This window comes from Hevea brasiliensis, chromosome 7, assembly GCF_030052815.1.
Source record: "Hevea brasiliensis isolate MT/VB/25A 57/8 chromosome 7, ASM3005281v1, whole genome shotgun sequence".
Classification (NCBI taxonomy): domain Eukaryota; kingdom Viridiplantae; phylum Streptophyta; class Magnoliopsida; order Malpighiales; family Euphorbiaceae; genus Hevea; species Hevea brasiliensis.
The window spans coordinates 97,876,176-97,900,463 of record NC_079499.1 but is presented as its reverse complement, the minus strand read 5'-3'; the positions used below and the strand labels follow the sequence as shown (position 1 = coordinate 97,900,463).

Below are 24,288 nucleotides of genomic sequence, written 5' to 3'. Positions count from 1 at the left end.
TCATTCGCATATACATTAACCATGTGAAACCAAATCTTGAAGATCTCTCTCATTTCCTTCTTTGCAATCAAACAAAACACCACCAGTGGAGGGAGGTGCAGGGAGAGGCTCACAGTAGGGAAGAGGAGGACATGAATTTTGACAGTGAAATTGTGGTAAGATGGCACAGAGTGAGGCGAAAGCGTGAATCAAAGGTGCCCTTGATATGGAAGTTTTGGGTTTTTATTTATCCATTCCTGTGCACTTGAAGGTTGAAAAGAGTGGTCGGTGAAACGTAACGTGGGAGTAGACAGTGGCCTTTGACTTGCTACTGCAAGAGCAACCTACACCTGCCAGTCTCTATGCAAATCCCAATGCCCAACTTTGCTTTAAATATAGCAATTCCCTTTTTCTTCTTGTAAAAAAATCCCCCAGTTTTCTTTCATTGGATGTTTCACGTCCTATTCGGCTAGCAATTCGAGAGAGAGAGAGAGAGAGAGAGAGAGGGGTTTTAAAATTTCGGCAGCTACAGTGAGAGCTTTTCATATCAGTGATATTTTGGAAGCCATCGAAAGAGAAAGATAGAAAGAACACAGCAACAGAACAAGAGAAATAGAAAGAACGAGAAAAACAAAACAAACCTCTCTGCGTCTACTTCTCTTGTCTTACTCTCACCTCTTCTCTCCTCCATGCTCAATCCATTTGACCCTTATCAAATCCTTCCACAAACAACCCATTGAGACCAGAGACTCAGAGAAGAAAAGATACAGTCTTGTTGAGTTTTCTTTTTGACAATGGTGACTGGTTGGAAAAGGGCGTTTTGCACATCCATTCCTAAAGAGCGAGAAACCACTGTATTCACAGAGAAGCAGCAACAAAAAAAGCAACAACATGGCAACAGCAATACCACCACCACCACCCCCAGTACCCATAGCCCAAGAATAATCTCCAAGTTTGGATTTTTCTCCAACCCATCAACACCCCGTTTAAAATCTCAATCGGTATCAAGCCCAGGTCTCTGGTGCCGAACAACCACAGCTACAACTCCTACATCATCAGTACCCGACAGCCCAAAACTTCAATGCAAAACTGCAACTATCAAAAAATGCATCAGCCCCAGATTCTTCCACTTCTCCAATTCCTCCTCCCCTAAATCACCCTCCAGCTTCTCCCTTCTCAAAGCCAGCCTCCGCCTCTCCAAAGTAAGTATTCATCCCTTTCTATTACAATCAATCCTAAAATATATGGAACATTTCCTTTTAAATGATCGCCGAAATACTCTGTTTTTTATTTGCAGACTGGATGCGGAATCTGCTTGCAGAGCGTGAAAAGTGGGCAAGGAACAGCTATTTTCACAGCGGAATGCAGCCATGTGTTCCACTTCTCTTGCGTAGCTGCACACATGAAGAAGCAGCAGCTCCTTATCTGCCCTGTTTGCAGCGCCACGTGGAAAGAACTACCTTTGCTCTCTATCCACCACAAACCAGAAATCAAGAAAGTAGACGAAAAGCTCAAAGAACTTTCAAAAATCAAGAACTTGAGAATCTACAACGACGATGAGCCTCTCATGTCTCCTTCTTCCGGTTCTCTCTTCAATCCTATACCTGAATTGGAAGAAACCGACGTCGAAGATGATGACGAGAACACAGCTCAAGAGTTTCAAGGTTTTTTTGTGAATCCACGTCCAGTTAAAGTTAGTAATCATGTCAAGGTAAATGCTAAAAATGTGGAGGTCAGTTTGTTGCCGGACTCTGCGTTGCTGACGGTTGGGAGGAGTTCCCAGACGCAAGTCGTTGTGCTGAAGGTGAAAGCACCACCGCCTTCAGCGGCGCGCCGCCTGCCTATTGATTTGGTGACGGTTCTGGACGTGAGTGAGATGATATGCAGGGTGAAATCACAAATGATGAAACGCGTGATGCGACTGCTAATATCTTCTCTGAATTCCAATGATCGGTTGTCGATTGTGGTGTTTTCAGCCACGTCCAAGCGGTTGTTGCCGTTGAGGAGGATGACAGCCGAAGGACGAAGGTCTGCTCGTCGGATTGTGGAGGCGCTGCAGAGTATCGGTCGAGGTATGAGTGCTCACGACGGGCTTAAAAAGGCCGCGAAAGTGATTGAAGATCGCCGAGAGAAGAATCCCGTTGCCAGCATCATCATCATATCCAACGGTCAAGATGACCGGTCCTACGCTAACTCCTTTGCTCAGAAGCGTTCATCAAGGATGGTGTCATCTACCCGATTTTCTCACTTGGAAATTCCTGTGCATTCCATTGGCCTGGGAGACATAAGCGCGTGCAAGAACTCGCCACCTGCGGATGCATTGGCCAAGTGCGCGGGTAGATTGTTAAGCGTTGTGGTTCAAGATCTGAAACTTCAACTCGGCTTTATTTCCGGTTCAGCTCCTGCACAAATAGCAGCGGTTTATTCACTCACTGGTCGGCCCAGTGCATTTGGAGCCGGTTCGGTCTGGCTCGGGGATCTCCACGCCGAGGAAGAGAGAGAATTACTCGTGGAAATGAAAGTGCCCACTTCCTCTATCGGGTCTCACCATGTATTATCCGTACAGTCGTCGTTTAAAGACCCATCATCGCAGGAGCCAATCTTATCTAAAGAAAAAGCACTGTTAATACCTCGCCCTCAAACCGTTCGATCATCAGTACCTAATATCCAACGGCTGAAGGACCTCCACATCACTACTAGGGCAATAGCTGAATCTCAGCGATTAACGGATCATAACGATTTATCTGGAGCTTATCATTTATTATCCTCAGCTCGAGCTTTGGTGATGCAGTCGAGTGACGGCTCGACTATCGAGCATTTGCGCAGCTTAGAGGCAGAGCTTGGCGAGCTGCATCGGCGTAGGCAGCAATTGGTGCAGAGCCAGAAGCAGAAGAGTAGTCAGCAAGCGGAGGAGAAGCCAGAGCCTCTTACCCCGACATCGGCGTGGCGAGCCGCAGAGAGGTTAGCTAAAGTGGCGATTATGAGAAAGCATATGAACAGGGTCAGTGATTTGCACGGCTTTGAAAATGCTAGATTTTGAATTTTTTTGTTGTTTTCTATATTCTGTAATACAAAGAAATATAAAGAAATAAAAATAAATTTTGTAAAAAAAAAAAAATGATTGAGTGAACCCAGGCCCATAATAACGACAAGCAGTACTGGGCGGCTAGGCCCTTTCTGCAACGAAAAGAAAGGATAGCGAGATGAAAGCGGATTAGGGTAGTGTTGCCCGTCGCCATGTCCTACTTTGCTTTGTCTCTATTCACCATAATTTTATTTTGCACTCAATTTTTTTTTTTTATTTTAATTAGCTCTAATTGGAGTGGAATTTAAAATCTCATAATTTTAATAATAATTCTAATATCTAAAAAACCAAAAACTCCAATTATCAATAACCAAAACATATTAAATACATTAAAAAATAAATTTTTCTACAAAATGCTTTATCAATATCAACTATTCTAATAATTGTTATCTATTTTATTAGCCGTCAATTATTTTACTTACCGTTAATCATTAAATATTAGTTATTAGTTTTTTATATAATGATTTAAGACAGAGATGTTTAATAAAAATAGACATTGAATTAATTGTTAAATATAAAAATAGTGATATTATCTTATTGTTTAATTAAAATACTCCTTTGACTTTTAAAAATTAAAGAAGATTATTTTTTTTATGAACTATTCATTTAATTTTTAAATATTAATATAAATATTATACCATCGAACAAGAAAGACAATATTTTAATTAGAATTAAAATACGTTATGCATATGAAGAGTGCCAAAAAAAAAAAAAAACAAAGAGATCCCAAAATGCATATTATGAAATGTTGTGTAAATGCCAAGAAGCATTTGATGAAGGGTTTGGTTGGTGTTGAAATTGTGGAATGTACACTTAAAAGAGAATGATTTATTTTGTAGCTTTTTCGCACCACTCTCTCATGTGTTGCGCACTAGTGAAAGATTTGGCCAAATTAATAGGTCAATAACTAAATTAATGGAAACAAAACACACCCATTTGCATACAGAAATGTGTCCCTCTCATCCAAAAATTTATAGGCTCAGTGGAATGGATTCACCCACTATCAAAAAAGAGCTGCAGAAGATTTTCTTGCCATAGAAAATGTTGGGAGAGAGAGAGAAGATTCATGCATATTGATTGAGTATAATTAACAAGTCTCATATGCTTCTAAGATGTTGGTTCCCATAGTGCGTGGACATAATCATGTCAGTCCCAAAATCTTAAACAAGGATATGCACTAAAAAAGAGAGAAAAAAAAAATTTAGAGTTTTACCCTTTTTTTTTTTCTTTTTAAAAAATCAACCATCATAATTTCCCAAACTGTCATTACAAATTATTAATCATCATTTAGTTTATATTATTCATCATTTAGTTTATTTTAGGTAAGAAAGACCCAAATATTATTGATACAACATAAAATAATCAATCTCTTGAATGCCATATATAACATGAGAGGTCATATATTATGAGAACCTATATAATTATATACAAATACTCTAAGATATGAATATAAGACTACCTTGAACAAACTCTGTAGCTGAGGACAATTAGTGATATGGAGCTCTTCATCTGTGAAGAAATCGTCTTTTGATAACTCTCCTCGAGAGGTCGTCTTGTACTAACTTGTAAATGGGGCGAGGTTTCTCGAATAAGGGAACGACTTATTTAATGCGATTGGAAATAAGAAGTTTAGCCAATTAAATTATCACTGGATGATTGCCCATCATTAATGCGAGGTAAGTCTATCTCACGTAGCTGTATGTATCCTACACATGTTAGAATCTTGGTAACCATCGTTTCAAATGAGTTAAGAGCAATGATGACACTATATAGGAAACATTTTATGACATACCAGAACCTATTCTGAATATTACAAATCCACTTGTATGTTTCATTATACGTGATGTAATCCCATTAAATGATGGTAAGTATATAAATATTAACTATAGTAAGAATAAACATTCTTTAAACCCTTATTCCTTTTTGGCCCTCTAACCTTGTGTTTCCTTGCAGATAAATAGTCGGATGTGATCCAAGCAATTGTACGAGTATCCTAAGTGGTTGTATCTTTAGAGAAAGTATCCATACATGATCAACCCTTATAACTCAAAATACACACCATTAATGAGTTATTCATCCGAGATACCTTCTGTATCTGTGGTTATCAATTATATAATTCTTTTTATGTTCTTACATATTTTCTTATGAAATATTTTTTCTTAGTATATATCAATGTAACATTAATGAAAGACGCAATGATGTATTAAAGAATGATCGAGTAAAATAGTATACACACCAATATATATATAATATATAAGATGTATTAAAAATGTAAAATAGACTAAATAATAATAACAATAATAATAGTAATGATGATGATGAAAAGAGGAGTGCCTTTACAGGGTAGGTTAATTAGTGGGGATTAAAAGGGAGAAAGAAGAAATGGGGATCCAAGGAAGCAACATGAACAAATTATGAGTAGCTTATCTCAGCATAATCCCTATCCTACTACACACGGTTAATATAGTGGACCACAGTAAAAAATATATATATATATGAAATAGACCTCATTGCTTAATGCTTATTATCTCAACTCATCCTAAATCAATCACTAATCACATGGCAAGGAAAAGGACCACCTTCTCATGAACAAACTTTTAACCCCTTGCCAATTTCATAGAACTCTTTTGGGTTTAGTTTTTTTTTTTTTTTTTACCGAATTACTAATTAGCAGGATGTGTTTGATTACAATTTACAAGAGTTTGTGAGAGATGGGGGAAAAGGAGCCTTTTCAAGAAGCCTGAAACTGCGTGAAGACAAGGGGTGACATAAAAAGGGTTATTGCTGAGCTCTTTTTACATGCACTTTTTAGGGGGGCTCTGATGATTTTCCTTAAATTGCGCACAACTTCAAAGCTTTTTAGTGGCATTGATGAGTAGCCTACCTTTTTTATGTGTTGCTTTTTTTAAATGGTCGCATCTGCCATATAGAACAAGCACACCATTGCAAATATTCTATCCACCAAATTATCCAAATCCCAATAAAGTTGCAGCCCTTCAACCACTATCTCATGCATGTTTCACCATCAAGTACGACCATGCATTTGTACACCCTCAGCCATAACTCAGATTCATCAATTTCTGGCCATATGAAATTATGAATTATGATGATTCGTTATTTTCAGTCTCCCAACTCAAAAGTTGGACTCTGTAATGAATCATCTCCTTTTTCTTCTAAGAGCTATGATGAAAATTCATTATGGATGTTTAGGGGACCCCAATCAGACAGAAGATACAAACCCGTAGAAGGTGGAAAAAGTCTTTTGACAAATCCTTTTAGCTTGGCACCAGGAAGTTTGGGAGGAAGAAAACTTATGGGTATGGAGCTCTAGGCCCAATAATCACCAGCTGGAATTAGGTCCCTAGCGTTGCCAAACACCATCCCTCCCAGCTCTTCCAAGCCATAGCACTGCACGCTTGACGGTAGTAGGGACTTGTTCACAGCCTGCATGTCTTGCCCCACCACCATATACGCTCAAGAAGCAACTTGCTAAGTGTCCTGGAACTAGTTTTCCATTCCCAACATTAATGTGAAAAGAATTTCTATTTACAAGAAATTCATCAACAAACAGTACACAATAGACCAGCTTTGTCACTGTCAGCATGCCCTTGGCTACACAACACACCACCACCATCAGTTTCTACACAATTCATACATTTAAAGAGAGTAAGAGAGTTTGATACATGACAATGTACACGTGAGAGAACAAATCAGAAATACAGCTGCCTACACTGTGTTGCATCGCTATCAGATGGACAGTAAGGGCACTTGAAGATTTTAGAGCTGTTCTTTGACATCTTATTGATGGATTGTTTGCACAGCACGTGACCACAAGACATCAACATTGGGGGATTCTCATCAGTGGATGGCTCCTTCGACACTGGGCATACAAAGATGGAATGGAACTGAAACTCTTTATCCAGCTCCACTGGCACTGGCAACTGCTTCATTGAATGCCACTCCTGTTTCTTTCCTGCCATCACAGTCATAAACTTCAAAAGTGGTGGTAAACCTTGAAAACCTGCTGCTATTGTCACACTCAATGGGCTTTCAAAAGCCAGCCCCAGAAGATTGCAGAATTGCCTGGTTAGCTCATCAGCAATTGTGTTCCAATTAGCCAGGGACTGTAATTCAGAGTATGGGGAGCAATCAAGCTTTCCAGCCCATAGGAGACAACCCATGAGCTTCTGAATTTCACCCAAATGGGTGGATGCAAAAGGAGTAATATTAGTTCTTGCATATGCAAGGGCTTCACTTCTACTTCCATTTTGCAGTATTTCCATAAACTGCAGGCGATGAAGTTTCAGCTGAAGATCTGAACCATTTTTTTTAAGTTTATCAGAGTTGGCAGCAGCCCACCTTAATGCAGGCTCTAGGTTTCGATCCTTCATAGCCTCTACTATCATATACATTTCGGAGAACAGGGATCTCATAGCAATAGTAGATTCTAGCTCCTCGGCCTCATTTACAAAGCAGTCACCAATACTTAACAAGCCATGTCGGTAAAAATGGCTTGCAATGATCTGGTTGATGGTGTGGTTATCAAAGTCAATGTTTCTGTAAGCCTTGGAAATATCTGGGTTGAAAGATTTCTCTAACTGCTTTGGGTACTTGCTCAGGGCTATATTCAGTTCCTTCTGTGCGCCTTCCAGCTGACTGAGAGGTGAAATTTCTTGCAGCTTTTTATTAAGCTCAGGAAGAACAGATGTATAGTTGAATTCAGAGCCAGAATGTTCAGACCGTATTATTTCCACTGCATTTTCAATTTCTTGCATGATCTGGTCAATCACTTCTTGAGCTTTAGAACCGGACAGCTTTTGCTTCTTTGCAACCCGATCAAATGCATCCTTAATGGGATTCAGATCCATTTTCACTTTTCTATTCACTATATCAATATGCAAAGCACCTGCGTGAAAGTAATTAAGAAGAGAATAACTTTCATCAATTTTGATTGGAACGAACTCCATTACCATGGAATACAAGATCAAACTCTGTAATTGGTATTATTAAAAGTTAACTCATGCAACAGCATGAACAGTAAGTGTGTGTATATGTGTAGGTGGGTGTGTTAGTGGGAGTGGCTAGGTTAGGTTTAACTTCAGCTACCAAGAAATAAAGAAATGAAAGCAATTGCAAACACCATAGCAAACAAGGGAAGCAAATCAACAATCATTAACATGATATCAAGAAACAATCACACAACTGAAATATTTAAAAGGGCAAAAATGGGTCATCATTCTGTTGTTTCATACCACTAGTCTAAAACTGCAACACCCTCCCCTGTAAAGAATCTTCCTAATGCATTATCAGAAAACGAACAAATAGAAGCTTGTAGATGATGCGTTACAATGAGAAATGTTTCCAAATGGCTGGAGAAAATGTTTGGTTTCTACCACTTTCCAGCCAGTAATACATATTTATATTTATATATATATTTGAAACCCGTTCTTCTATAAAATAATTGCTTTACTAAGATAGTAAATTATTAATGAGAAGAAACAAGTAAAAGGCCCTAACCCAGAATTCAGATATAGTACCTGCTCATAGATAGTGAACCACAGACAAGAATCAAACACGAAGACAACATGATTTGGCCTACCAGCTAGGGGTGGCCACCAGGCCAGAACTGGTGGTTCAGGTTCAAGGTTCTGAGGGACTGAAACTAGACTTGTCCCCCTCAGTTCTTGTTCAATTCCAGTTTTCATCAAATCCAATGAATAAATTTAAAAAAAAAAAAAAAAATCCTATTTTGGCTTGGAACTGGACCGGACTGACCAATTCAAGATTGGTTTTGGTCAATCCAGTTTTGACTGATCCGGTTCCCATCCTAAACTGGCCCATGGCTGGGTCTACTATAAGCACCATACAAAATCATCAATATAGGAATAAAATTCAAGGATGGCAGCATCAGAAACCAGCTATCCTGGTCCATTGCTCCCACATAATAAAATACAAGAGAGTGAAATCCTAGAAAATATGGTGGATCAAGAAACAAAGCAACAACAAAAGCAAGGTATAAACCACAAGCTCAATGAGCTTAGAAGCATTCCCAATGCAAGAGCCAGAATAACAAAAATTTACAGAACACAACATCAAAAATAATAGTAGTATAGAAATATTTAATATCAACTATGGTACGGGAAAAAGCATCAGATAATTACATCCAACTGAGTACAGTGGGAAAATTACAAAATCTCCAGACATTCGCTGAAATATACACTTGAATCCTTACTAGGATCTCCCTTTTCTATTATATATATATATATATATATATATATATATATATATATATATATATATATTTTTTTTTAACAAAGTAACTTTGCTTTGTAAATCTCCACAGTTGATAAAATACTAAGGCTCCTATCCTATGGTCAAAAAAGCAAAGTGTAAATAAAGAACATGAAAAACAAAGTTACTACAGAACCCACATTAACCCTTTAATTACAATTTAATCCCTCACTTTTAAATGAAAAGACCATTTGATCCTCGAGCTTCATATATTATACACTTAGTTTGGACTTGAGTGTATAATATATGAAAACTCAAGGATTAAAAGATTATTTTATGTAAAAATTCAGGGACTAAAAATCATTCTATTTAAAAATGTAGACTCTGAAGCCCATGAAATTTTAAAATGGAAATTTAAGATCAAGGAATTTCAAAAGTTAAGATCATCTAATTTATTTGGACAAAAGCAAAGATCCAAGTATACATTTTGCAAAATTTCATGAGGTTTTTACTGTTACAAATTCATAAAATGCTTCTGCAATTTCAGAAATGGTTGAAGAATCCATGTATGGGGTGAAGACTGGTTGATGGTGAGACTGCACACATAACAAATATCTATTTCAATTAAGTTCTTTTGGTATTCTTCAAATGTCTCTAACTTGAAGAAAAAAAAAATGCGAGTTCAAGCATTTCTCTCCCCTGTACTAAAATTTAGTTTGAATTTAAAATTCTCATTTTTCTTGAAATTATAATACATATTGTATTTTTTACCCTTTTTAAAAAGTACAAGAATGGCACTTAATGCAAGCATAGTTTGAATTGTGTCCCTGGCAACCCATCTTTAAAGCAACAACAAAGAAGAAGCAATAGAAAATAGCCGTTATGCATCTACAGACTAAATGTAATCACTAGAAAAGCAAAAATGCATGCATTTCCTAAGAAGCATAAAAATGCTTTGTATTTAATTCCAATGCCTTTGGAAAATTGTATTTCAATAAGCAAAATGCTAACCAGAACAGCATAACCGACTAAACTACAAACATGCAAAGAAAGACTTCTCAACTTCACCACCCCAAAATATAAAGCAATCTTCAAGAACTGGGAGTTTGCAGTAACTGTAAATTTAATGCAGACATCTGAACCAAGCTTAAAACTGCAGAGAGAATGCCTTCAAAGTTCAAACAATTGTGTGCGAAGTTAATTATTAATATTGAAGAAAAAAAATCAGTTCTGCTTACTAGAGTGAAACAAATCACTGCATTACTTGAAGCCTGTTAATTAACCAATAATGCTATAAACTCAAAAAAGGTCACTACTAGCATGTTCCCTACTAGAACTAAGCAACCGAGACACAGTTTCTACAGTTCAAGCACCTCAAAATACAACTCAACTCAACTCAACTAAGCCTTTATCCCAAAAATTTGGGGTCGGCTATATGGATTCGCTTTTTCCACTCTGAACGATTTTGGGTTAAATCCTCAGAAATGTGTAATGTTTCTAAGTCATGTTGAACTACTCTCCTCCAAGTTAATTTAGGTCTACCCCTTTTTTTCTTTCTATCCTCTAACCTAATGTGCTCTACTTGTCTAACTGGAGCCTCCGTATGTCTACGCTTCACATGACCAAACCACCTCAATCTCCCTTCTCTCAACTTATCTTCAATTGACACCACTCCTACCTTTTCTCTGATACTCTCATTACGGACTATATCTAGTCTAGTATGGCCACTCATCCACCTTAACATTCTCATCTCTGCAACTCTTATCTTAGATGCATACGACTCTTTCAGTGCCCAACACTCACTACCATATAACATAGCCGGTCGTATGGCTGTACGGTAAAATTTTCCTTTTAATTTATTGGGAATCTTACGATCACATAAAACTCCCGTGGCACGTCTCCACTTCAACCATCCGGCTTTAATCCCATGACTAACATCCTCCTCACATCCCCCATCTACTTGAAGGACTGAGCCTAGATATTTAAAGTGATTACTTTGGGACAGTACCACTCCATTCAAACTAACTACTTCCCTATCACCAGTTTTGGCCTTCACTGAACTTGCAATGCATGTAATGAGACCTAATTTGCTAGAAGAAATTATTTGCCAGGTTTAAGGAAAACCTAATTTGCTAACTAGGCAGAAAGATGGAAAACTGATTTATCATCCCAACTTGTTCTACATATCTCAAAAGCACAAACCACAGAACAGATTCATTAAACTTGATAAAGCTAAAACAGTATCTACCATGATTATTTTTAAGGAAGTACCCATGTCAGATGGGAACTCCACAGCATGTCAAGATAATTAGATCAATATCAGTAACTAATTTAACTGCATAAACGGATAATAGCATGAACATATTCTTATTAAAATGGATGGAAAAAACAGCAATGCACTATAGTATTACACATAAAACCCAATATTCAAGTGCATCAATCATTAACAAAAATACATTCTTTTCCAAAAATATTATAACTAAGTTACCGAGAAAGAAAAATTATGCAGGTCATTTGATTCACAAAATATTCCAAATCAATCACAGAATCAAAACAATTAACGAGGCAAAGGTTGAACAAAAATAAATACCATAAACAAACAAGGGATTCAAAATGCCCGTTCTAAATATAAAAATAAGGAGAAATCATCAAAAAATATGATCTAGATTTAGAGAATTTTGAACCGAGAGAGAGAGAGAGGTAGTAGGTTCACCAGAGAGAGATTGAGAGGGAAATTTCGACGGAAATCTTGGTGGTAAGCAAACGCCGATCTACGGAGGAGGAAGGTGAAGATTTGGATTTATATTTGCTAAAATAGCCTCAACATTTTTCTTATTTCCGCTTTTATCATGCTGCTTTTACCACGAGGACCGTGGGTACGGATTTTTGTGACAGTTAAATCCTGGCCGTTCGTTGGCTTCGCATAAGAAAAGCGTAGCGTAGAAGATTGAAACACAGCGCAGTTGGGCTAAATTGACCTAGCGATTTTCAAGAATTCAAGTCTAAAATCGATCAATAATAGTTTTTTTTTTTTTTAAAGAAAAATAGTAGTGTTTAGTTAAACCACGTTTTAGAGATTGTTGATTAATTTAAAAAAAAAATTATTTTAAATATAATTTAATTACTTTAAAATTTTTATAATTAAAATATATTAAATTTAATTAAAATTATTTTTCTTGACGGTAGTTTCAAATAAACAATTGAATGGTAAACGGTAAATTCTTGCATAAATTTATTCTCTTAGTTGTTTTATGTATTCAGAGATTCCTATAATTATCTTTATCAAAAAGAGATTCCTCTAATTAAAATAGAGAGTTCTGCCATGGATTTCATTTTAAATCTGATTTTGTCCCAATTTCATAATTTTTTTAATTATCATGTTTCAAATTAAAAATTTAAGCTTTTTAATTAAAAATTTATTTTTAAAAAAATAAATATAATTATATAAAATTCAATTAAATTCTTTTAGATAAGTTTAGAATTCACACAAGCACGCATGGATGCACACGCGCGCCCATATGATCAGATTAGATTAGATTCACTTGTGTTAGCTCTTTTAGAGCGTGAAATAGTTCAGTATCTGTTTGTTTATTAGCCATTTTATCATGTGCGATATTCACAATAATTCATGATATCTATAAGAAAATTACAGATTTAATTTCAATAAACCTATTTATATATATAAAAAAAAAGTATCTTGAATAATTTGAGTAAGGTATAACACCTGAATTCCTACAAATATAGTAGAAAAATAGCTACTCTATGCAGTCATTGCTCATTTCGAGTTGATGTTCAACAGCTATCATATTTCACAATTCCAGACAGACTGAGCTAGTATACACCCGCAAAATTTCAGTGGCTACAATTAGGTGTACGAGTATGAACAGCTAATAGGCAGTCTTCTTTTCATGTAAAACTCATTTTTGGTACTACAAAAGTTCATCCCTGCTTCCATAGGCGGAGAACCGATTTTCATTAACAAACTGATAGTACCTTTCCTCCCCATAAAGTTGCCTGCAAGTTCAAGTAGTTAATCTAAGCTTATTATAAACTCCCATGTAAATCAAAACAAACTCATACTTTATATATCTTGAGTTATGACTCATATTCATTAGAGGGAAATTTACCATTTGCTAAAAGCTTCTGGCAAAAGGGAGGAGCTCTGTAATTAGGAGTAACTATGTAAATCTTATTTGCATTAGGAATCCAGGGTGCACAAGGATTAAGTTATCACAAAAAGGCGTCCATGGATGTAGCCAAACTTGCTGACCATGTAAAATCCTTGTGTTTGCTTTTCTCTCTTCATTTCCTAATCTCTGTGTGTTTGAGTGTGTGTGTGTGTGTGTGTGTGTGTGTGTGTTCAGGGGTATTTTATACTAACAATATGAATGGTTAATTCAAAGCAATAGAGCACAATCAAGCACTTGATCAGTTGAAAAATACTCAACTCAACTCAACTAAGACTTTATCCCAAGTTGATCAGTTGAAAAATAAGTAAATAAAAATCTTGGGCAATCAAACAGAGCATGAAGAAGTACAAAGAACTAACCATGAGGTAGAACTAGAGTGCAATATATATATATCCAATAATAACTAGCATCTAATTGATAAATCTTGATCCACAGTTAAGTAAAAGTGACGGCTATTCCCAAGCAACAACTCCCTCGTGGATAAAGAGTTGCTAAGAGGTGTGGAGTGGAGACTACGGCGAGAAGTAGGCGACCTATTTCATTAAGTCTCCCAATAGAACAAGACAAAAGATTGAATCCTGTAGGCTACCAATCTGTGTATCAGGGGCAAAATTAACATAGCCATGGAAGGCAAGCAAGACAGCAATTGTATAGTGTGAGATTTAAAAAAAATATCAAATCTACCCTAGTGTAGCATTTTCAAGGCTAGTATAGGCTTCTATACTGGACAAGGATTCTGCTGGTTATCCTCAAGCAGAACCCAGCCACATGGTGCATAAAAATATAAAGTGTCGCTTTATTATAGCATCAAGTTTTCATATAGCATTGGCCCCCCAACAAATCCCTGCACAGTTCCCTAAAAATAAATGATTTGGTGGCATACACTACTAGATGAAATTTCAACTTCAGTGGCTAACTATACTTGACTTCATCAGGCTGTTTAAACTGAAAGAAGATGCACAATCTAAATCAAACTTACGCTATATCTGCCAAATTTTCTGACTTGATCACACTCTTCCCCTCTGGGAGTTCAAGGCAAGAATAATGCATAATCATTTCCTTCAACGTGTGCTTTGTGCTTTTAACATCATTCTCCCATAAGATACTCTGAAATCAAAAGTTGCAAAAATTTATAAGCTCACCCAGATTCCTGGTTCATTGCAAACTTAATCTGCATGACAGGAAGCAATGCATAGCAATACTGACCAAAATGTAAGGAATGCCCAAAAAGAAATTTCAGCTTCTTTCAGAAAGGATATAATAAAAGATAAGTATCCCCATTTTATTTCAGAGAGTCACTGGCAGTGGCTGACCTTTCTGACATATTCTCTTTTGACCTTTTCCCAGTGCACTTTGTCTTCAGGAGAGAAAACTGAAGCATTCCAAAGAGCTCCTCTTGCAACCATCACAGAAGAGGCACCTTCAAGAAAACCAGTACAAATGTCAGATATCAATATCAATTGAAACACTTAAAGAAAACCAGTATAAATGTTGTGTTTGGTCAGAGATCATAAAATTATGGAGGAACAAAATGGCTAAGAGAGAAGGGAAAGATTGGGAGATGGAAGTTTCCACTTCCCTCCATTTGGTTGGATGAAAAGGAAGGGGGAAAAAAGAAAACCATACTCCATGCTTTGTTTGAAAATGTGAAAAAAGAAAAATCAAGGCATTTCCCTCTTCTCCTTTCTATTCCATGCATTTTGGAGGGCTCGAAAAAGACCAGGAGTAGTAGAAGTATGTTCATTCCTTTTCCTATCCATCTTTTTCCAATCAAATGAAGTAAACATATCTCCATTCAATTTTCATCCTTCCAGTCTTTTCCTTCTCCCCATGCTCCTTTTCCACCATATCTTCAAGTCCCATGATCCAAAATTCACATCCCTTTTAATGCATTATAATTGGAACAAAGTACAATAAACAACCAAGAACTGTCCCCATGAAAGTGACCAAATGACAACTTATCAGAATGCCCAAATTCTGATAAGCAATCAGACCATCAAGATTCAGCTCATATTCAATCATAAACATATGAAAATATAATCTTTAAGAAAGTTGCACAAACTGAGCCACATATATAGCATATGCTTAAACATCATATGATAACAAATTGGAGTGTCATTTAGCTACCTGTTGCAGCTCTAATTCGTTTGAAATCACCATAATCAAAGACATCTCCATTTGCAATGACTGGAATAGATAATGCTGATACAACATCAGCAATCTCACTCCACTTGGCTGGATCCTTTGGTCTATCTGCAACTCGTCTACAAATTAGACAACAGCAAAAAGTGCAACCATTTATCAGACAATTTGAGAGAAACAATATATCACAAACTAAATTACGACAAATTTATCATTTTCACCTCCTACAACAGTACATCTCATTAATCAGTCACCCGCTGAGACCTACTTTGAGTGTTTTTTCTTCAAGCTAATTTCCACTAGTAGGTCTTCTGCTAAGTGGTTTAGTTTGTCATACAGCAGCACAATGGCTGTCAAAGTTATGAATCTCATGATCCAATTTTTTTATAATTCAAATCATGCCTTTATTCTCTTTTCTTGCTCCATTAATTTCCCAGAAGAAACAGTGGTTTTAGCACAATCAAACTTGAATAGTTTCACATTACCAGCCTCTCCTCCATCAGCTCTTCTTCCTCCGCCATCCAATTCCATCTAAAACTAAGGCTGGAAGTTTTGCTTACTCATCCAACTTGAAAACTCATGCTGGGTACAAGTACACCAAATTCCTTAATGTGTCAATCTTTCCTTGTAAGTTTGGCTGGGTTTTAGACAACAGTTGTGTAAAGGAATTTTGTAGGCTGTTGCCCTTACCGTCATTATTTAACAGGAGAAAAACAAAAAGTAGAGCTAACAGCTATTATGGTTGTTACATGATGAAAATGGCCAATAATGGAGCTTTTTAAGCCATAATAACTATATAATTCTTCAAGTATATTTGTATATATTTGTGCTTCTCTACTATGTTTTATACAAAAGACAATAAAATATCTTATACATCTCTTAAAACTTCAATGATCCAACTTGTTAAACTTGCTAAATGCTAATCATAGCTCACTTTAGTTCAGTAAAGCTTTTACGGGTTCTAGTTCTGCAATACAAGTAAAATGTTTACTACTTAATTTAGTTTCTTTTTTCTTATGTAAATTGTTTTCAGAATAATGACCTGCCTTTTGGTGGTGGAATGAAAAGCTTTTTTTTTTTATTCATTTTATTTTACTTTTGGTTAGAACCTACTTGGATCAATATCATAAAATGGGACAAAAGTTTGTGCTAATTGTTACCTACTGGAACTCTCCTCCTTTTTTTGGGCTTGGTACTAGCTATACATGATCCAGCTGACAAAACTAGATCGAAATTAAGGTTTCATAGACTTGAGTTTTGCGTTTTGAACTTGACAGATAAATCATGGAAATTATGGCTATAACATTTTTACCTTCTCTTGATGCATATTTGAAGATGACATAGTTTTAACAGATGAAATCTAGATTGGAGGCAACAAGAAGATAAAGAGTTATGGAGCACCTCAGTCCGAGGGTTTCAGGTTAAGTATAAAGGAATACATGTATTTAAATTTTGGCAATGGAAGGTGAAACAATCAAAGTGGGGTTAGCTTAGATGACATAGACCCACAATGCACACATTTTAATTATCTAGATTCCATCATATAAAGAGAAAGAGAAAGCAAAGAGGCTGTCAACCATAGGATTAACTTTAAGAGATGATAGATTGAGACAGTTAGGCAAAGTGTATTATAGACTAGCAAATGCAGCAGTATAGAAGATTTGAGCACATTGGTGGAAGATAAAAAAAATGGAAAGGCAGACCTAAGATGGTGTGAAGAGAAGTAGTGTGAAACGAGTTAGTGGTTCTAGATCCTTCTAGAGATGCAGCCTAAATTGAGTCGAGTAGAAGAAACAGGTCTACATAAACACCTCAAATTAGTTTGGAACTATGATTTGTTTGAATATTTCGCAATGCTATATTAGTTGCATCAATTAAATTTCATCAAAGTCCTGCAAATCTAGGACTTGGTGCAATTTTTTCTGCAATACAACCGCAACCACAATTGCAGCAGCATCTAGGATATAAAACTATTCCTCACTGCTTTTAGTTCAATTTATCTCATAATCAGACTAGCCTTTTAAGCTCTATTAAGCATCATCAACAACACTGGAAGACCAATTTTTTGGCTAAATTCTTCATATGCAATATGCTTTACTTTCTTAACCTGTGATACCTACTAGGAATAGCTTCTTGCTAAAGCAAGGAATATGTATTTCATGAAAGAACAGAACACTTTTGCTTTTAATTTGACATTCAAATAAGCTGCATTGTCAGAGCACATGAAACTATTTTAGGATTTCCTAAATTTGACAAACAGAAAAATAACATTACAAATTTTCCACCAGTAAATTACATTATTGGCCTGATTCATGATAGAGCATAACAATTAAAATCATCAAAACTAGAACAACTATGCAGCAGAAAAATGATCAAAATTTAGAGATTCTGAAAGGAAAGAAATGTGAAATAGAGATCACCTTCCATGAACAGCAAGAGCAGAAACACCAGTTTTTTCAATTCGCCTCGCCAGTTCCACTGTATCCTGGGAAGACTTTAGAAGTCGAATCTTACATGTCACTGGACAGCTCAAGTTCCTCTTCAATGTTGTCAAAATCTAGTCCAAATATTTAAGGTAAACAATAATGAATAAACTGAAACTATTCTATAGAAAAAGAAGAACAGCAGTTTTCCAAGGATATGTTTTGCATACATCGTGAATGAGCTCTGGTTTATTCAACAGTGCAGCACCCATGCCCCCACTTATGGAAAATGATTTAGGGCAACCCATATTGACATCTATTGCAGCAACATCATTACACCTAAAAGAAGAAAACCCTCTCAATAATATTTACTAAATATTCAAGACAAAGACTTGCACAAATTTTAGGATTTACTCAGGAAATTAACCCAGACCCACATATCAGAAGCAAAGGAACTTTTGCCACTCCATTCTGATCCCACCAATCTCCAATAAAATGCAACATCAAAACAAGGAAACTGTAGATAACCAATTTATCTGCAAGTTTAAAGCAGGTAGCAAATCCATCTAATCATCTATCATGTAATCATTTGCTCAAAACCTTGTAATGATGCTTCTCCTATTTACATGCATCTAGGCCATGCCTACTTACTTTCAGCTTAGCACCTTACATTTTCTTACAACTTAAAATATACATAGAGAGAGAGAGAGAGAGAGATTTGCAGGGAAAAGCATCATGCTGATGGAATTTAAATGGAAACATTTTTAGATTGAGCATGCTCTTAATGCACCAATAACCCAGAGTCACTATCACTCTGCTGATTTTAAGGCATTAGAACTCAGTTTGACCTTGTAGATACTAAATAAATCTTGTTTGATTTGAGTTCCTTTTCTTTACCAAGGTTGCAAACAGGGAATCTATCCAGTCCAATGAGTTCTGGTTTGGCAAACAACCAATCTAATCAAACCACAGTGGCATTGCTAAACCAAGGATTTTATTTTGTTCATAAAACATAAAAGAAAAAGAAAAAAAAAGAAACGAACTTTCTTTGAGAAAAAAGAACTTTTTTGAGTTAACATTCATAACTAACCTCATTAACACTGCCTTTAGTTACATAAGCCAAGAGTTTCAATGTTCTGAGTACACGGTTCAGAACTTTGATTGATGGAGACCTAGACCAGAGGAAGGTTAACAGCAGTGATAATATGCTTTGGGTTACAGTCATCTAAACTTTGATTGGGAGGACTTTCATTTTACAAAGAATATGACAACACCCTCCACTTATTTAAGACCATAAAGCCATGACACTAATTCTAATCAATATGCCTCCACACAACCCATTTTCTTTTTTGCTTAATGATACAATTTTATAGATGATGTATTTGAAATGACCATCATAAAATGAATGTTAAACTTCTTGAGAATTTTCATTATCCCTCCTTTTCGGCTTGAAGAAGTCCAACTTACTTTTAAGAAAAACTAGCCAAAGAAAAGTCCAGCAATCAGTTCCAAACCCCTATTCTCAGCCTAAAATGAGACCCAACAAGATATTTGTTTACATCTCAAAGCATGACACAAATTTCCCCCAAATGAACAGAATATTTAACTTTCTGACATCATCAAATCAGGAATTTGATCTTACTCATAGGACTGCAAGAAAAAAGGATGAAAAAGAACTGAGTAATCATAACTGAGTCAATGATGCTACAATATTCCAAGGATTTTAGTACTAACAGATCTAGCAATATTCATTCTTGTAAAAATTTCCCTTGCAAGTAATACAATAGAAAATAAAACATTTAGTACTTACACTATTTGAGCAGCAGTTAGAGCCCTCACAGCATCAGAAGTGCCAATTTGGAATGCAACCCGGTTTCTTTCTTCATTGCAGGTTCTGAAGACAATATTTTCTGTTCCTTTCTCCACAAAATCAGTACACCCAACGTATTCTGCAAAAGTAAATATGAACTTCCCCCAATTGATAATAGAAAAGAAGTGGACAAATAAGAGATAGATACCCCAAATAAAGTATGAAGTTTCACGAGAAGAAGGAAAGACAAAATACAAAAGAAGCAAAGTATTTTGTTAATTCTTTTTATTTTCTTTTAATGCAAAAGACTAGGCTACTGAAAACAAAGAATAATTGTGCATTTCTTGCTTGTTTAGATAAGAAAAATCGAACTCTGAAACCTAGAGTCAAAACCATGAACCTAAACAAACAAATAAACCACTTTGGTAAGAAGGAAATTTTCCTTTGCAGTCATTTGGATACAGCTGATCAAGTTTTATTTTTATACTTATAAGTTATATAATGGTAATTTCTGTTTTGCAATAATGGACATTGGTTATGGTCCTATCTGCAATAACCTTAGGCATGCTTCTTCACTTTGTATCTCTCATAATCATTTTAAATGAGCTGACACAATCCAAGTCCTCAATAACCATCTCCCTTATCACAGTGAGCTCAGGTGGATCTTTATCTTTATTGCTGATACCTTTCCTAATCCATATCCAGATACAACTCAAGCCCATGCTATTAGTCCCATTTCACTTTTAAAAGGTTTTTCATACCTTCAACTTGGTCAAGCTTGGTCTGGCACTCTTTTGCACTAATTTTTCCATCTTCCCTTTTCAGATAAGATAGTTCTGATCTATTTAATGATAAATGTTACTTTTGTGTATCACCCAAATGGGTTATCTATATGGTGAACAAAATGGATAAGCAGAAAAATAAAAATTAATTAATTCTACAAAGTCAGTGCCAAATCCATTGTTAAGTTCCAAATCCCACAAAATTCTATGGTCAACGAAATTGCATACTTTGCTAGTACAGCAATTTTAAAGAACAAATTCTAAAACTTCATACATGCGTACAGACCACAAAAGGGATTTTCTTTTAAGCTTAACCCAAATATTATTTACAAAATGCGAGAAGCACAGAGCACTAGCAAATTGTCATAATGATCTTAAGCATGAAACAGAAATTACCATTTAAACTGTGGTTGCATTCAATGGGTTCAAGATCAATGATCCCTCCTTGAAATTACTTTGCAGCATATGGAGCTGGTAACCTAACATCAATGTTTCCGATAAAATGACAACTAAATCCAATCAATACGGAAGAGCCAATACCAAATTACTGCAAAGTGTCACTTTATGAAAATTTACAAGCAAGAGGCTATGGATCATAAATTATTTGCATACAAGGCCATAGGAACCCCCTTTTTTACAAAATCAGATTATTGATCCATGGTTACCAGGTCATTGTATGAACAGCCCAAACAGGGTTCAATGCCAGAATATTGGATCATCACATAGAGAGAGAAGGGAGGGGGGAGGGGGGGGGGGGGGGGGTGTTGTGTGGGGGGAGACAGAGAGATGAGTGTACAGGGAGAGAAGAAGTTAGGCATTTAATCCGATAAGAATAAATAAATGCCTGTAATGACTCTGACTCTCTTAAAGAATAGGGGCATTTGGGATATTAAAAAGATCCAATTCATTTTTTGTGCATGTTCCAAAAAAATTATTTCCAAATAGCAAATATAGTGTGAAACATCAGCAAAAAAAAGGTTGTTATAATTTGCAATTGAAAATGCAAAAACTTTGAGATGTTCTCAATTCTAGACATCTTGTCTATTCAGGATCACGCTATTACCTAAGTGCCAAACTCTGTCTCAACAAGAAGATGGATCCAGCCAGTAGGTTGGATTGTAAAACCAAGCACTTCACTGATTTGTCAAAATTAATTAGCCAGCCTGGCTTAGCCTCACTACTAAAATCTATGTTTGCCAAGTTAATCATATCTGACCTTTACCTACTCCAAAGGTATTGCCCAGCTCAAATCACAAAATAAAATAATTAACTGTTGTTGTTCAGTTAGTAGCCACCCTGAAGGTCACATTAGAACATGCCTATATATTGCAGTAGGATTTCTTAGGTTGGTTGACAGGGCACAGCAGACTTGAAATTAAGTAATAAAAGCCTGAGTTAAACCTGGAGCGGCCTGAAATAAACAATTTCATAAAACAATTGATTTCTAGCATCCCCTGCCAACAAAACCAACTGAGATGCAGCTACTAGCTAGCTGTTTTCAAACAACAAATGCTACAGATCAAACACCAACAAATATGCTTCCCAAGACAACTCTTTGAACTTCATTGTACACCACATTTCTCAATTCAAAAAATTAACAAGCAACAGAAGCCCCATCCAACTACAAAACATCCTTTGTACATATCATGAACACAACTTTTCAATTCTAACCCTGAGAATCAACAATAACTTTAATTACATAGGCACTTAACACAAACCGCGCAATTAACTATGCTTAATTGTTACAAAACAGCTTATTAATAAAATTTCAAAGGAATAAAACTCCTAGCTGCTGTTACAGGTAAAATTGTGGAGAATTAAAACGAAAATTAGTACCGTTTACTTTGCGTTCACATTTGACCATTTTATGATCAATAATCTCTTCCCCGTATGTAATATCAGCGCCGTATTCAGCAGCTAGTAACCTAAACGGCAACGTCCCCTGCAAAAAACGACACCGATTATTGAAATTTAGATGCCGTGGAGGAGAATTAAAACCAGAATACTTGTTCCTTTTTTTCTTTTTGATACTTACGACTCGAACCATGGGAGCGAGGACCAGCTTGTTATGGTACTCCATATTCTTCGTCGATGGAGAGCTGAGATTAGGTGAACAAAACTGCAGCACCTTTGAGCAAATGGGTAGTCTGGGGTTTCTGTTCTATTGAAGAAGAGGTTTAACGAAGAAGGAACGCGTTTCAGTTGGTCTGGGCCCAATTAGTTACTGGGCTCAACAAAAACTATGAAAAAAAAAGATCCGACAATATTAGCTGTTTTAGTAATTATTAATTATTTTATTAAAAATTAATTAGTATTTATTATATATTAATTATTAATAATTAATTATTTATATAGTAATTTAAAATAAAATATTCAACTTCTAAAAGTTAGAAAGAATAATTCTCTCGACTTCTAAATACTAATTTAATATTATGTCACGAAATAAAAAGATAATATTTTAACTATAATTAAAATATTAAATACTATTTTAAAAATTATTACCGAACAGACTTATTATGAATTAACTAATTAAAAAGTCTAAAGTCATTTTTTAAAATGCATTTGATTATAAAATTTTAAAATATTTTCAGTTATATATATATATATATATATATATATATATATATTTATTTATTTATTTGAGAAATTAATATATTTAATAAGAAAATGAAATTCAATATGGTAAAAAAAAAGAAAAAGATAATATCTGTATCTCCTCTTAGTCTGGAAGTGTTGATAGTATTTTATATACCCAAGAAAAGAGAGAGAAGACACCTCCCCATAAACCAGACAAATGCTGGCCATACCAAATCATGCAAAATCATTAATTAAGCAAATGGCATTGAGCCTTTACCACATATCGCTTCCCTGGCTGTACACTCTAATTTCCCTTTTGATTTGATGACGACTCGTGGATGGACGTGTTCTCATGTGAACGAGTCATGTGAAGTGTTTAACTAGCTTTGCATTGAAATTTGGATTTCTGGCTAGTTTTAGTTGTTAGATGTTGCTGTCGTCTTGATCTTCGATTTTGGGTTACGAGGATAAAGACTTTAACCTACTGATCAAGGCTTTTGTAGTGTCAGCGTAATTTTCATCTCTTTTGATATCATAATTTTTTAATGATTAAATATTTTTAAATTAATTTTTGTTTATTTTTTATATCAAATTAATATATTAAAAAATTTTTATGATTATTTTTATAGTATTTCAACATTTTAATGTGATTTTGAACTGTTTTATTGAAAGGGATGATATTTGAAGAGTATTAAATGACGAGTAAAATATATTTAAATGATATTTTTTTTTAATCCAAATTATCACTATATGATTATGCCTTATGACTGGCTTTTTAAAATTGCATTTTTCAAATAATGAAACGGTCAAATTTTTTACTCAAAAGTGAATTTACAAATTAACCTAATATGACTTTGTGATCGTTGCGACCTGCAAATCTTGAAGAATTTGCCGTCAAATAAGATGGGTTATGATCCGCGTGGCCACATTTTTTCGTTTATAATAAAATTTATTTTTATAATTTCTTATTTTTATTGATATAATTTTATTTTTATTAATTTAATTTAAAAATTATATATATATTATAAAAATAAAAATTTTTTATTATCATAATAATAATTAATATATT

The 24,288-nt window shown here is 35.3% G+C and overlaps 3 protein-coding genes across 7 annotated transcripts; 1 reads left to right on the top strand and 2 right to left on the bottom strand.

The window, feature by feature from the left end:
* On the top strand, nt 1-3,267 carry LOC110646016 (probable E3 ubiquitin-protein ligase EDA40). Its single transcript, XM_021799305.2, has 2 exons — nt 1-1,181; nt 1,277-3,267. Exons 1-2 carry the CDS (start codon nt 774-776, stop codon nt 3,017-3,019), a joined length of 2,151 nt encoding a protein of 716 aa, XP_021654997.2. The 5' UTR covers nt 1-773; the 3' UTR covers nt 3,020-3,267.
* A 3,321-nt stretch (nt 3,268-6,588) lies between these two features.
* Nucleotides 6,589-14,580, bottom strand: LOC110646014 (protein RMD5 homolog). Of its 3 annotated transcripts, none has more exons than XM_058150256.1 (2): nt 14,465-14,580; nt 6,589-7,970 (listed from the first exon to the last, which is right to left on the bottom strand). In XM_058150256.1, the coding sequence occupies exon 2, from the start codon at nt 7,930-7,932 to the stop codon at nt 6,775-6,777; it is 1,158 nt and encodes a 385-aa protein (XP_058006239.1). In that variant the 5' UTR covers nt 7,933-7,970; nt 14,465-14,580; the 3' UTR covers nt 6,589-6,774. The 3 variants fall into 3 exon arrangements, with proteins under 3 accessions (XP_058006239.1, XP_021654988.1, XP_058006238.1); XM_021799296.2 differs by lacking the exon at nt 14,465-14,580 and adding an exon at nt 12,009-12,162; XM_058150255.1 differs by lacking the exon at nt 14,465-14,580 and adding an exon at nt 11,886-11,909.
* Nucleotides 12,985-22,836, bottom strand: LOC110646015 (uncharacterized). 3 transcript variants are annotated; one of them, XM_021799297.2, is made up of 9 exons: nt 22,678-22,836; nt 22,479-22,584; nt 19,861-19,999; nt 18,281-18,389; nt 18,048-18,184; nt 15,613-15,749; nt 14,799-14,905; nt 14,465-14,592; nt 12,985-13,309 (listed from the first exon to the last, which is right to left on the bottom strand). In XM_021799297.2, the coding sequence occupies exons 1-9, from the start codon at nt 22,720-22,722 to the stop codon at nt 13,225-13,227; spliced, it is 993 nt and encodes a 330-aa protein (XP_021654989.2). In that variant the 5' UTR covers nt 22,723-22,836; the 3' UTR covers nt 12,985-13,224. The 3 variants fall into 3 exon arrangements, 2 of the variants coding, with proteins under 2 accessions (XP_021654989.2, XP_021654996.2); XM_021799304.2 differs by lacking the exon at nt 12,985-13,309 and having other exon boundaries at nt 14,336-14,592; XR_002493081.2 differs by lacking the exon at nt 12,985-13,309 and having other exon boundaries at nt 14,692-14,905.
* Nucleotides 22,837-24,288: the final 1,452 nt, after the last annotated feature.

Excerpts from the sequence above, each read along its gene's own strand:
- LOC110646014 (XM_058150256.1), bottom strand. The coding sequence starts at position 7,932 with ATGGATCTGAATCCCATTAAGGATGCATTTGATCGGGTTGCAAAGAAG.
- LOC110646015 (XM_021799297.2), bottom strand. The coding sequence starts at position 22,722 with ATGGAGTACCATAACAAGCTGGTCCTCGCTCCCATGGTTCGAGTC. Across the intron at positions 20,000-22,478 it reads ATGTGAACGCAAAGTAAACG|AATACGTTGGGTGTACTGAT; the intron begins GTACTAATTTTC and ends TTACTTTTGCAG. Across the intron at positions 18,185-18,280 it reads AACCAGAGCTCATTCACGAT|ATTTTGACAACATTGAAGAG; the intron begins GTATGCAAAACA and ends TATTTGGACTAG.
- LOC110646016 (XM_021799305.2), top strand. The coding sequence starts at position 774 with ATGGTGACTGGTTGGAAAAGGGCGTTTTGCACATCCATTCCTAAAGAG. Across the intron at positions 1,182-1,276 it reads CCAGCCTCCGCCTCTCCAAA|ACTGGATGCGGAATCTGCTT; the intron begins GTAAGTATTCAT and ends TTTTATTTGCAG.